Source organism: Adiantum capillus-veneris, chromosome 12, assembly GCF_014529385.1.
Source record: "Adiantum capillus-veneris isolate H3 chromosome 12, ASM1452938v2, whole genome shotgun sequence".
In the NCBI taxonomy this organism is placed as follows: Eukaryota; Viridiplantae; Streptophyta; class Polypodiopsida; order Polypodiales; family Pteridaceae; genus Adiantum; species Adiantum capillus-veneris.
The window spans coordinates 117,853,922-117,866,862 of record NC_140942.1 but is presented as its reverse complement, the minus strand read 5'-3'; the positions used below and the strand labels follow the sequence as shown (position 1 = coordinate 117,866,862).

General features: G+C 41.0%; 1 protein-coding gene across 1 annotated transcript; it reads left to right on the top strand.

Annotated features, from left to right (window-relative positions):
- Positions 1–3,746: 3,746 nt before the first annotated feature.
- PRL (Minichromosome maintenance (MCM2/3/5) family protein) lies at positions 3,747–8,233 on the top strand. Its single transcript, XM_086525631.1, has 15 exons — positions 3,747–3,908; positions 3,980–4,047; positions 4,132–4,191; positions 4,517–4,743; positions 4,824–5,001; positions 5,192–5,314; positions 5,421–5,510; positions 5,583–5,725; positions 5,815–5,992; positions 6,072–6,263; positions 6,348–6,520; positions 6,811–7,014; positions 7,093–7,258; positions 7,385–7,606; positions 7,734–8,233. Exons 1-15 carry the CDS (start codon positions 3,878–3,880, stop codon positions 7,836–7,838), a joined length of 2,160 nt encoding a protein of 719 aa, XP_086381757.1. The 5' UTR covers positions 3,747–3,877; the 3' UTR covers positions 7,839–8,233.
- Positions 8,234–12,941: the final 4,708 nt, after the last annotated feature.

The following is a 12,941-nucleotide window of genomic DNA, read 5'->3' as shown; positions in this document are numbered from 1 at the left end:
GCTCTTTCTTTTATGGAATTTAAGAGTGAATTCTTGACCTCTCTTTGAGGGAAGCGTTAGCATGATCCATTGGAGAGTAGGATGTGGATTCATGTAGAAATTAGGGCTCTTTTTCATTCTAATGTGAGCGTAGATGTTAACTCTACATACAATTCTAACTTTTTCACATGTATAACTACAACGATGGAATAATTTTTTGATCATTGATGGGTATATGCTCCACGAGGGGAGGGGAGGGTATGTGTACCCATGGACTTAAGCACTAGGCACCAATTCTTTTTAGTATCACAACAGTCCAAGTGTAGGTCATCCTAGTATTAAGAAGACATATGCATTAGTCAGGAAAAAGTGCCATATGACAATTTGAGCACCTTATGGTAGGAGAGTTTTTACAGCCATTAGAGATCCCTAACGAAAAATGGGAAAGCATTACCTACGACAATTCATGGGGCCACGAATCTATTTGGGTAGTAGTAGACCGTTTGATCAAGATGTGTAGGTTTATTCCTACAAAGACAATGGTCAAGGCTATTCGCAGATAACATGTATAAGTTGAATGGCCTTTGGTATAATATTGTTAGCGATAGAGAGGAAAATTCAATGGCCATTTTTTGAGAGCAATATTTCTTAAGCCCATAACTATTATTAACTTAAGTATAGCTTATCATCCTCAATCATATGGAGAAACTAAGCGAGTAAACCAAGTACTAGAAGATATACTACAAGCCTATGTTACCAACAAGTAAATAGATTGGGAAGACCATATGCTTATCTTGGAATTTACTTACAATAGTGCAAAGAAAGTTTCCACAGGATTTAGCCCATATCAACCTTGGTCTCCTATCATCATAGGTTTAGCCATTGAACGCATACATCAAGCTGAGGATTTCTTAAAAGAACATCTTTATGTGTTATGGATTGCTTAGAGCATTGTGAAGCAAGCTCACGACCTCTACAAAAACTTTGCAGATGCAAAAACATAGACAGGTTTCCTTCCCAAAGGGAGAGTAGGTGTTTTTGAAGGTTTTAGAGCATTCATAAAGTCTGAAAACTGGGCCTACGTATGAGCTTTCACTAAGGTACCGTATTTCCACCACTTTAGCTATCAATTTGTCTCCTACTCCTAATTTTCTTTTCTAATGGAGTTCACAAATCTTGCACAAATTTGCGAAGGTGCATTTGCTAGCCCTCATGCTTCCAACTCTCGATCCCATCACAATTTATCGAAGTCCATAGAAAAGAGGCAACCCTATGGTGATTTCTCAAGAAATGTGTGTATAAGCTTACAAGTATGCTGCTTTGGATGCAAAGATGGGAGATGAGAGTAAGAGGCGAAGGGAAAATGCCACATAGATTTTGAGAAAAATGGAGTAAAAGTAAAAGCTAGCTCATTGTTTTAGAGTTGCTATTCTAAAATTAAAAACAAGAATTGTGTAATGTTGCAAAAATACTTTATTCATACGGTGAGGTCCTGCCCTTTTCTATCACCTTTTTCTTTCTCTTCTCTCTCTCTCTCTCTCTCTCTCTCTCTCTCTCTCTCGTAATACGTGAAAACTTGTAGGACAGGTCTTTTGGGACACTCTCTACCCACAATGTGAAAGAGGCCTTTCGTCTACTCTTGCCAAAAATTTCCCGCTCATTTGACGAGAGAGTAGACGAAAGGCCCCTTTCACATTGTGGGTAGAGAGTGTCCCAAGAGACCTGTCCTACAAGTTTCCATGTATTACGAGAGAGAGAGAGAGAGAGAGAGAGAGAGAGAGAGAGAGAGAGAGAGAGAGAGACTCATAGATACCCACGAGTTCTGAGGGAAACCCAACACACACACACACACACACACACACACACACACACACACACTATATTGTTAAACTAGGATTCACTTGCTGGCTAATGCACAAAAAAAAACCCAGCCTGACCTATTGGCCCGCTTGAACATGACTGCCCATAATGCTCGAGAAGACGGCTTGTCTGTGCTTTCCTTTGGTTTTGTGGGTAAACACCACATATAGTTACCTTGTACTATCCTCAATAGGAGAATTTGGCTTATGCTAGGCTTATTGGAGCTGATGGTTATATTGTCACGAGGATGATTACTGAACGTTTGTACCTTTCACTTTTCTCAGTGGTGATTCTGGACTTTTCTTAGATTCATCTAAACATATTTTTTTTCCTCCGCTTGGGGCTTGGCGGTGTGGGTTATACACATATACCCTCTGCTTGATACCTTGAGGATAGACTATGGGGTGAATCTAGCTTATGCTACGCTTATGTAAGTTGATAATTCTAGTGTCTTGTGGGTGATTACCTTGCACTTTTTACCTCAGGTTGAAGGGGACTTTTGATGTTGTGATCATTTTAGGACCTCGTTGCTTTGATCATATACCATCTGCTTGATACCGTGAGGATAGACTATGTGGTGAATATGGCTTTTGCTATGCTTATGTAAGTTGATAATTATATTGTCTTGTGGGTGATTACCTTGCACTTTTTACCTTTGGTTGAAGGGGACTTTTGATGCTCTGATCGTTTTAGGACATGGTTTCTTTAATCATCTACCCTCTGCTTGATACCGTGAGGATAGACTGTGTGGTGAATATGGCTTATGCTGTGCTTATGTAATTTGATAATTATATTTTCTTGTGGGTGATTACCTTGCACTTTTTACCTTTGGTTGAAGGGGACTTTTGATCGGACCTGGTTTCTTTTATTTTAAAGCATTTGAATTTTTCACCTCCTAAGCGAGTCACTTGGTCAATTTACTTGGGTTTGAGTGCTACATCTCGCTTAAATCTGCTAAGTTTCCTTAGCCCATTATTGCACTTTTGTTAAGAAGCTGCTTATGCCTGCTATCCTGCAGCTATTGTAGTTGCCTTTCAATATGCTTGATAAAGCTAATGGTTACATTGTCCTGTGGGTAATTACGTGGAGTATTTACCTTGCTTTTGCCTTAATGGGAGAATCTGGCTCTATTGTGCAAGATGGAGGTGATGTGCATACTGTGTTGTAACATAACCTTATGGAGGTTTCCCTTGCTTTGGCTACTACCCTTGCTTATGCTATACTTATTGGAACTAATGGTTTTATTTTTTTGAGGATGATTACTATAAGTCATCACCTTCATGGATGAATCGGGCTTATGCTATGCATAATGTGCCGATGTTTATATTGTCTTATGGGTTTTATGTTTATTGATTCTTTACTTGGCACCGTGTTGGGATACCCCTCTTATGGGTTTTATGGCTGGTGGCGTGGAAAATGATGTGGAGTTATTTGCCTGACTTTTTCTCGCTCTCTTCCCTTATTCCTCCTTCCCCTCCTGCACGGATCGAGACATGCAGCTCTGAATACTTTGCCCTGTGCTGCAAATAGTATGCGGATTCAATGCTACGGTGAACATCAACTTTACTTTTCCCCTCAAGCTTGCGGACGAGCTCCTCCTTTCAATGTAAGTGCCAATGCCTTTGTGTGACTCTGATGTCCCGGATTGATGCTTCCAAAGCTCATGCATAGATGTGCTATGTTGTCACCTTTAGAGGGCCTCCCCACACACTCAAAGCTTTGAATGATGCTGAGCCTGACGATGTTTTGGGTGAGGTTGTGCCCTTTTCTGTCACCTTCTCTCTCTCTCTCTCTCTCTCTCTCTCTCTCTCTCTCTCTCTCTAAACTCGTAGGACAGTCTCTTGGGACACTCTCTACCCACAATGTGAAAGGGGCCTTTCGTTTACTCCCGCCAAAAAATTCCCGCCGATTTGACGAGAGAGAGAGAGAGAGAGAGAGAGAGAGAGTGACGAGTGTTGCCTCAGAGGTACCCGCGAGTTCCTGAGGGAAACCCAACACACACACACACACACACACACACACACACACACACACAGCCATGCCGAAGCCCGACTTCAAAGGCGACAGAGGTGAGTTTCTCAGTTTTAGAGTCATTATTCTGGCAATGGGCTCTCTTGACACGTTCATTACTCTGACGCAGAGCTTTGCAAAGACTTTCTCAGAAATTTCATAGCCGACAATGGTGAATCCAAGTATATGGACATGCTGGTACTCTCGTCCTCCATACTCTGTTCTCAGAATTTGTTAGCTATGTATACAGTTATTTCATGGTATCTCCTCGCCCATATGCAGCAACAAGTTGCCAATAGGAAGTTGCGCTCCATCGACATTGAGCTTGACGACCTCAGAAATGTAAGCTTTCTTGCTTAATTGCGTCAGTTTGCACGTACGCTGTCTTGATTAAATGATCCAATGCAAGGACTAAAAATCACTATGAACAACCGATTGCAAAGTAAAATATAATCACAGCGGTTGAATGCGATCTTCCCATACACTTCACAGACAATTTGCATAGGAGCTCACAATTGGGCTTTTGATAGCTCAACAAAGTAGAATAGTTGTAGAAATTAGCAGAATGTGCATGCAAGTGCGCGCACATGCTTGTGTTCGTGTCAGGCCAGCCAAATGCTGGAACATGTTTACACATTCTCTCCTCACTTTTGAAATACTTTTGCAGTTTGAAGGTGGAGATGAAGGATTGGTCGAGAGGGTCCGCAGCAATGCCAGACGCTATGTTGGGCTATTTGCTGAGGCCATAGATGATGTTTTGCCTGAACCTACGGAAACATTGGCAGGCGATGATGATTATGACATCTTGATGCGGCAGCGCTTGGATGATACAGCAGATAACACAGACACATCAGATCCTTTGCAGAAGATGCCACCAGAGATTAAGCGCTTTTTGTAAGATTCTGGATTTGGCTGCTTCATGATTGGTTGTCTGTCTCCCTGTTCCAATGTTCAGATTTTGTGATTTGATGCAGTGAAGTCCATTTAAAGGCATTCGTAAAGGAGAAAGCCCAAGCACTAAGGGAGGTTCGAGCTTGTCACATAGGTCAAATTGTTAAGATTCGAGGTATCATCACCCGATGTACGGATGTGAAGCCTTTGATGCAAGTGGCAGTGTACACATGCGAGGAATGCGGATTTGAGATCTATCAGGTAAGCTTTGTAATGTGCTCTGTTTAATGAGAGCACTAGTAAGAAAGACTTAGCAGGGTTACCTTTTTCTTGGACGTATTGCAAATCATTGATGTTGTTGGGATATTACCAATGTCATGCCTGAATTGGACATCATTGATGATGTGATGTCGCGAAATCGAAGTTGACATTGAGGCTGTTTGGCATGCAGGAAGTCACAGCGAGGTCTTTTATGCCTCTTCTGGAATGTCCCTCTACCAGATGCAGGACAAATAACACTAAAGGGCAGTTGATTTTACAGCTTCGAGCCTCAAAGTTTCTCAAGTTTCAAGAGGTATGTATGGGCTTGGGTGGTTCAATAAGTTCAAGGACAGAATTGTGCTCAAGAGGCTCGTGCCGGATTGATCATCTCATGCACGTTGTGGGTGTCCCATCTGCAGGCAAAAATCCAGGAGTTAGCAGAGCACGTGCCAAAAGGGCATATTCCAAGGTCCATGACTGTGAATATACAAGGCGATCTCACTCGCAAGGTGATTAGCTAGAAGCCCTGGTTATGGTTCTTTTTATATTTCAATAATCCACTGACTCTCTTTGCAATGTAGGTTGGTCCAGGTGACATGGTAGAAATCTCAGGAATATTTTTGCCTACTCCATTCACTGGGTTTAGAGCTATGCGAGCTGGCCTCGTGGCTGATACTTACCTTGAAGCAATGTCCATCACACATTTCAAGAAAAGATATGAAGAGTGAGTACTACTGTGGCGCTTTTATGCATTCAAGAATGCTAAAGTCATCTTCATCAGGCACTGATGCGCTTGGCCTCTTGGATAATCAGGTATGTCCTTCGGGGAGATGAGCAAGAAACTATTGAGAAACTCATAGATGAAGGGGATACCTACAACAGACTTGCCAGATCTTTGGCCCCTGAGATTTTTGGCCACGACGATGTGAAAAAGGCTTTGTTACTTCTTCTTGTGGGAGCTCCAACAAGGAAATTGTCAGATGGAATGAAGGTATTCTGGTTTACAAAACTTTCACTGCAACTTTGTCTTCTTGGTAGCTCTGTAAGAGGTTTATTAATGCATGCTTCAGATCAGAGGAGATTTGCACATATGCCTCATGGGAGACCCTGGAGTGGCAAAGAGCCAGCTATTGAAGTACATGGTGAATGTGGCACCACGTGGTGTATACACGACAGGGAGGGGAAGCAGTGGGGTTGGTCTCACAGCGGCTGTCCACAAGGATTCTGTGACCGGTGAGATGGTGCTTGAAGGAGGGGCTCTGGTGAGACAGAAACCATCACAATCATCCAAGCATGTTATCTATATTTTGTCTTTGATGAGATGAGTATGATGGTTTTGAACACAGGTATTGGCTGACATGGGTATATGTGCAATCGACGAGTTTGATAAGATGGAGGAGTCCGATCGTACAGCAATTCATGAGGTGATGGAGCAGCAGACAGTGAGCATTGCGAAGGCTGGAATCACTACCTCATTAAATGCTAGAACAGCAGTGCTAGCTGCAGCAAATCCAGCATGGTGAGCGTGATGATCCATATCCTCCATGTATTCTACTCCGTTGGGTATGACTGTGGTACAATCAGCTCAATTGAGGGGTTTTATCGATTTCATGAAGGGGCTAGAGATTCCCACATGGACAATTCACTGTAATAGTGTAAGCCTGAGGTGGAAGACTGGATGTCTCTCTAAGAGCCCAAACAATGGAGGATTATGTTTTAAGTAGTTTTACCATAGGACAGCATGCCATTGGTAGAAACACACTTTCTGTTTGATTAGAGTGCTTAACAATACTGCCATTATATGTGCAGGGGGAGGTACGACATGCGAAGGACACCGGCAGAGAACATCAACCTTCCCTCAGCCCTGCTGTCCCGGTTCGATTTGATGTGGTTGATTCTGGACCGTGCAGACATGGACAGTGACCTTGAATTGGCTAGACATGTCTTGCATGTGCATCAGAAGTGTGAGCCACCACCCTTGGGCTTTGCACCACTAGATGCATCTATCCTAAGGTATTGTCATGCTTTTCACCATTTTCCTATGTTGTGGAAAACAAATGTCCTCATATGTATGTTTTCACTGTGCAACAGAGCTTATATTTCAGCAGCACGAAAAGTCACGCCATGGGTGCCTCGGGACTTAACTGAATATGTAGCAACTGCATATTCAGCTATGAGACAAGAAGAGGCACAGAGTGCTGCTCCCTACTCTTATACCACAGCAAGAACACTTCTCAGCATCCTTCGCATATCGGAGGTAGGCTGTCATGTTCAAGCATTGTGAGTTTTGCCAGAACAGGATCCTTAATGACGATCAAGAAATAGGCACTATGCTGGCTTCTCATTTATTCTCAAGGTCTGCTTTTGATTATCCTTGTGACAGGCCCTTGCTAGGCTTAGATTCTCTACTGTTGTTGCCCAAAGTGATGTGGATGAGGCGCTGAGACTCATGCAAATGTCGAAATTTTCTTTGTACTCTGATGAGCGAAAGAAGAGCGGCCTCGATGCAATATCAGACATCTATTCCATCATTCGGGATGAAGCTGCAAGGCTGAATACCCTTGATGTTAGCTACGGACATGCACTGAACTGGATCTCAAGAAAGGTAAAACTCCCAAAAAAGTAAAAGTTTAAATCAACTGAATGAAGCTAATGTGCTTTAAATCCTTATTTTCTGAATGTCAGTTTGGGGTTGATTTGAATGTATCCTCTTAAGAGATTGTCCTTTGCAGGCATATACTGAAGCTCAACTGAAAGAGTGTCTCGAGGAGTACGCTGCTCTCAATGTTTGGCAAATAGATCAATCCACTTTTGACATACACTTCATCGACAACTGATGTACATGATTGCAGAAGGGATATAAGAAGCTCTGCTTGCTCAGGCTGTGTAAAATGAATAGTTTCAAAGGATGAAGTGATGCTCTATTTCCTCTGATCTGTCCACCAAATTGTTGGTTGATTTGGCTGAAGATGATGTCGGGGCACTTGATGAGCTTTGATCTTATATTGTTTCTGCCCTTTTCATAGACTGACCCTGCCCTTTAATCACTGTGGAGGGTCATGAGATGATTAGTGAATCATGTGCTTCTCTGAGGTTAGAGTGTTGTCATTTGAGATGCCCATAAGCCAGACCCTCTCATACTCATCATCCAACAGAAAAAGGGATTTGTATCCCATATCATGACAGTAACTATATTGTGTCATTTACTGGAACAACCTCATTTTTATGATTACTTGTGCATGTTTTTAATGAGGCTCTTTTGGCATGCTAAAACTTACAAGAGAGAAAATAGGTCTCTGTATGAGGCCTTAGAGGGGCATTGGAACTCTTGCTAGCAATTGTCGACTGTCGGATAAAGCTAGTCAGTAAGTCTTACACGACAGTTGATGACAGTTTTTTTTCTTGTTTTTTTAGATGTATCAACTGCCATATGTTAAGGATAATGATGATGTTTTGTTCCCTCCTATATCTTGAAAGAGGCATTGATAATGGTTCACACAGACCTTCCCATCCCCATTCTCTTGTGTAGGCCATTGTAGCCTCTTAAGTTGAACGGGTTGGTCTCGGATTTCCCTTGTTTTGAAATGCCCATGTGAATTTTGGAAGCCATTAGGAGATATAGATATCCAGTGTTTAGTTTTTGCACTGGTTAGGGCATCCTGTAGAGCCATTAGGCTCGTCCCCTCTAGGGCAGCCTTTGATCTATATTCAGGGCTTCAATTGGAGATGATACATGAAAGGAACCATCCCCCTTTGAAATTGACCAAGCTTTTACATGATACTTTTTAAAGTTGATAGAAGGTTTTGGCATGCTAAAACATGCCTTAAGAGAAGAAGATTGTTCTTATGTGTGTTTTTATCTTGCACAGCCTCCCTCTAACATCCAATGGGCAAATGTGAGTGGCTCTCTTTTTAGAAGCCCCATGTGATTCTTCACCTTGTTTCTAATGATGTATAGGACATGCCTTCTCATGCCGTCAAGCTCTTTTTTGTCGTCTTGAAACTTTTGAGTGCACCATTTTCTCCTGCAGAAGAAATTAATCAATTCGGAGAGCTTTGGAAGTGTTTTAGCAAGGTTCTAAGGCTTTCTTGGAGGTGTCTTTCATGCTTTCACTCTTAGAGGGAAGCTTCTTGATTTATGTAGTCTTATAGAGGTATATGACTTGTAACTCTCATTGTCATTGCTTGAGACTACAAGCACTTTGGTCTCTTCTCTAGCTATATAGAAGCACTGACCCTTTTTGCCTTGTAGACTCTATTTAGGGGTGTTTTGAGGTTGTCTTGAGGGCACATGTGAAGATTTTTACACTATCTACAAGAATATGATTGCTTTGCTCTCTTATTTACATAGTCTCTTGAGAATTTTACAGCTTTGTCCTTCTTGGCCAAGGTTTTTCATGGTTTTCTTGAGTGACTAGTGTGTAAACTCTTCTTCCGGACTGGATGGAAGAAGAAACATTAATAGGAGGTATTGTATGTAATGTTTGTGAAATAATGAGTTATGTTGTGCTTTCAAGAGTAGAAAAATTTGACATAATAGCTGTCATAATAATCAATATCTAATTCTCCTAAATGATTCTCATGTTAAATTGATTATTTAATATGGGGAAGTGTCAGGGGAGAAAAAGCTAGAATATTGGTTAAGCTAGCAGACTGGCCACAGTAGGGATCCAAAGGAGGGAAAATAGGGATCCAAAGGGGGGCCATCTGCAAAAGAGCAATGTGCAACAATGGGCTTAAAAGACCCTAAGGTTCAGTCCATTAAGACTTTCAAAGTGCTAAGGTTCCAAAATTCAAAGGTTGTCTCCAAAAGCCGAACACTAGGGAAATTGGATGCTTAGTGTGTGTCACAAAAAGTCTTTGTCAATCCCTACATAGGAGGGGGCGAGCCTTGCAAGTAGGGGATGAGAGAGAAACTCACACACACACACACACACACACACACACACACACACAAGCTCCCTTTTCACAAAGGGAATGAGGGACACATGTCAGCTCCCTAGCCCAGATGTCCACAAGGTGTATCCAACTCTTATTGGATGGCCTTGGAGGTGGACCAATAAAAATTAGGCTAGAGTAAATCTAGTTTAATTAATTTAAAAACACTTAATAAAAGAACGAATAAGAATTAAGCTTTCTAGAAGACTATTGGACAGTCTCCCAAGGGGACCAATGAGCATTCAGTAGCCCAATGGCTTGCCTGATTCCTATTGGCCAGGAGGCAAAGGGGTCCAATGAGAGTTTACTTGAATTAAATAATTACCTAAAGCTCTCACAAAAGGGGAAAGGGGGACACATGTCAGAAGGCTATCACTTATGTTGCTTAATTACCATTGGCTAAAGCTTGGGGAGATCCAATAGGATGCTAGCAAGAGCAAATAGCAAGAGGGGTCGACCGAGAGAGAGAGGGGGTTGATTTTTGTAAGGCATTATCACACACACACACACACACAATCTCATGTGTGAAGTAAAGAAGACTCTCCTTCTCAAGCTTTAATGAAAAGCTTATCACCTACTCCAAGCTTGTGAGAAGGAAGGCCTACACCAACAACTCTTGGCTTTGTGATGCAAATCCAACCAAGAGCCAAGCTTCAATGCATGTTCATCTCCTCTACCATGCTAATTACTAAGCTAAGCTATGCTAATATGAGTGATTATGTGAGGAGATGTACATCTTTCTCGTAAGAATACTCCTTCCTCTCAATCTACTCTCATACCCCGCTAGCTCTCACCATTTTTGAAGGTGTGTGAGGTCTTGGGTCTGAGACCGTGAGGGAATTGATATTGTGTTTGATAAGTGTTTTGCTTAGTGCATGAAGTTTTCCATCTTCATTGCACTAGCTAGTATTGAAGGAACACAAGAAATTGTATTGTAAAATGTCTCTCTTGATGGGAGGAACCATAATACAAAGCCTTTTGGAGGGGGGACCGGCTCCATGCAAATTCGGTCCTCAATTGCCTCTTTTGAAGTGTTGTTCATGCTATCTAACTAGGTGTTATGCTTTTTGTTGCTCTCTCCACCCAAGCACTCTTTTTAATCTCATTAGGAAGCTATTCTAATGAAATGCTCACTATGTTCATGCTATTTTTCGCTACACATAAGTTACTAGGCCATTAAATGTTACAATAGCACTACAAAACTAAATAATTTTGAACAACTTTCAAGTATATGTATCAAGATGAAAGGCTCTTTTATGTTCAATTTTTACATAATGACATGCCTTCTATTTGTAAGTATAGGTTATTTTTTCTTGAGGCAAATGATTGCTATATGTTTCTCATCTCAATTCAAAATTCCTTAAAATCTGAGCTTGACAATGTGTAGTTCATCTCCTATTAACATTGATTGAAATGAGCATGCAATTCATGAACTTTCTTTTAATGTTATTCATATTCAATGTTTATTTTTCTAATTTGTTGTTTAGTATGTCTAATATTTTCAATTCTTATTTTAATAATGGATATCAAAATAATTTTTTATACCATCTTTTGTTTGTTAATTTGAATATTTCTTCATAGATAACATTGGTTGTCTTTTTTGGTATATTCTTTGTGAAATCCCAAGTAGATTTTTATGGATTTTGAAGAATTTGCTCTTGATAATGCAACATATAGTTGTCCATGGCTAAATACTGGTGTTGATAAATATATTCCCAACTTCAATATACTCTATCCTTTGGATTAATTTATACATATGTCAAAGCTCACTTTAATGCAAGTATGATTATTTCATATTGAAAAGGTTCTCTTCTGCATTTCGGCTTCTATTGCGTTTCGTTGGTACTGTGTTGAGTGGCATCGAGAGGTGAGGGACTTGGCAATAAGAGAAAGAAAATTGATTATGTGAGTAGTGATGGATTGTGAAGCTGCAGGTTAAGTGTAGCTGAAAGAGATGCGATGGTGGCATCGTTGTTCAAGGATGGGGGCATTCTGGATGCTGGCGTGGGAAGGGAAGACATAACAGATGATGGTCAGGGAAACATCAACCTACCGACGGGTCCCCAACCAGGCGACTATTGGCGCAAGTTGGACATGGATAACAATTGATACAGTTCGTTGACTCCTGTAATACGCATTCAAGGCTAACATATTTGTTGTCTTGTTTGGATGGATGTAGGTAAGGACTCTATCCTTTCTTGGAAATATTTTTGGCTTAGTTGTTGTCCACCTTTGACATAGCAGACTCTCATTACTCTATGGAATAGATGGCACATAACTTCCTTTATACTTGTATATTAGAGTGAGACCTCATTCTTACAGCAATGTACAAAAATAATTCTAAGACGGAGTTGTTTTTGTGCTACCCTTAGTCACTCGTCTTAAGCCAGCTGTCTTTTGAACTTTAATGTTCATTTGTGTTTATTTATTAGAATAAAAGAGCTACACACGCGTCCTACACACAAGGATTTCCTAGTCTTCTGGGAAATCTTGGATGATGGCTTTAGAGATTTGGTTTTAATTATTGAGCTAAGTTGGACTCAATGTTTATAATTCCTGTTTAGGTTGGCTTGCGTTAGGTGGTTCTTCTTAGATGATAATTCTAGATACCTGCTCACGCCTATCATAGTCTTTGGACCTTGCAGGTTTAAGGGTTGCGGGTTTATCCAACATTACTAACCCTGTTTTTATTATGACCTTTTAGGATCACACGCATTATAAATCAACATGCAAGAATTTTAGAACAAATTAGACTTTACTTAAAGGACCAACCCCCGAAAAAGTCCTTACCCTTAGAACTAGACCCTTTCTGGCTCGAAAAGCCAAAAGCATTGTAGCTTCCTACCCTAAGTAGTTTCTTTCTAGCACATCATTTTGTTTGAAACAGGCCCTTGCTCTTTCTCAAGGCCTGGAATTAGCTTTTGAACCACTTTCTATGGCAACTTCCCTCTTCCTGGATGTATTAGCAGCTTGGAAGCTTCAAAACTTATCTATGAATCGGC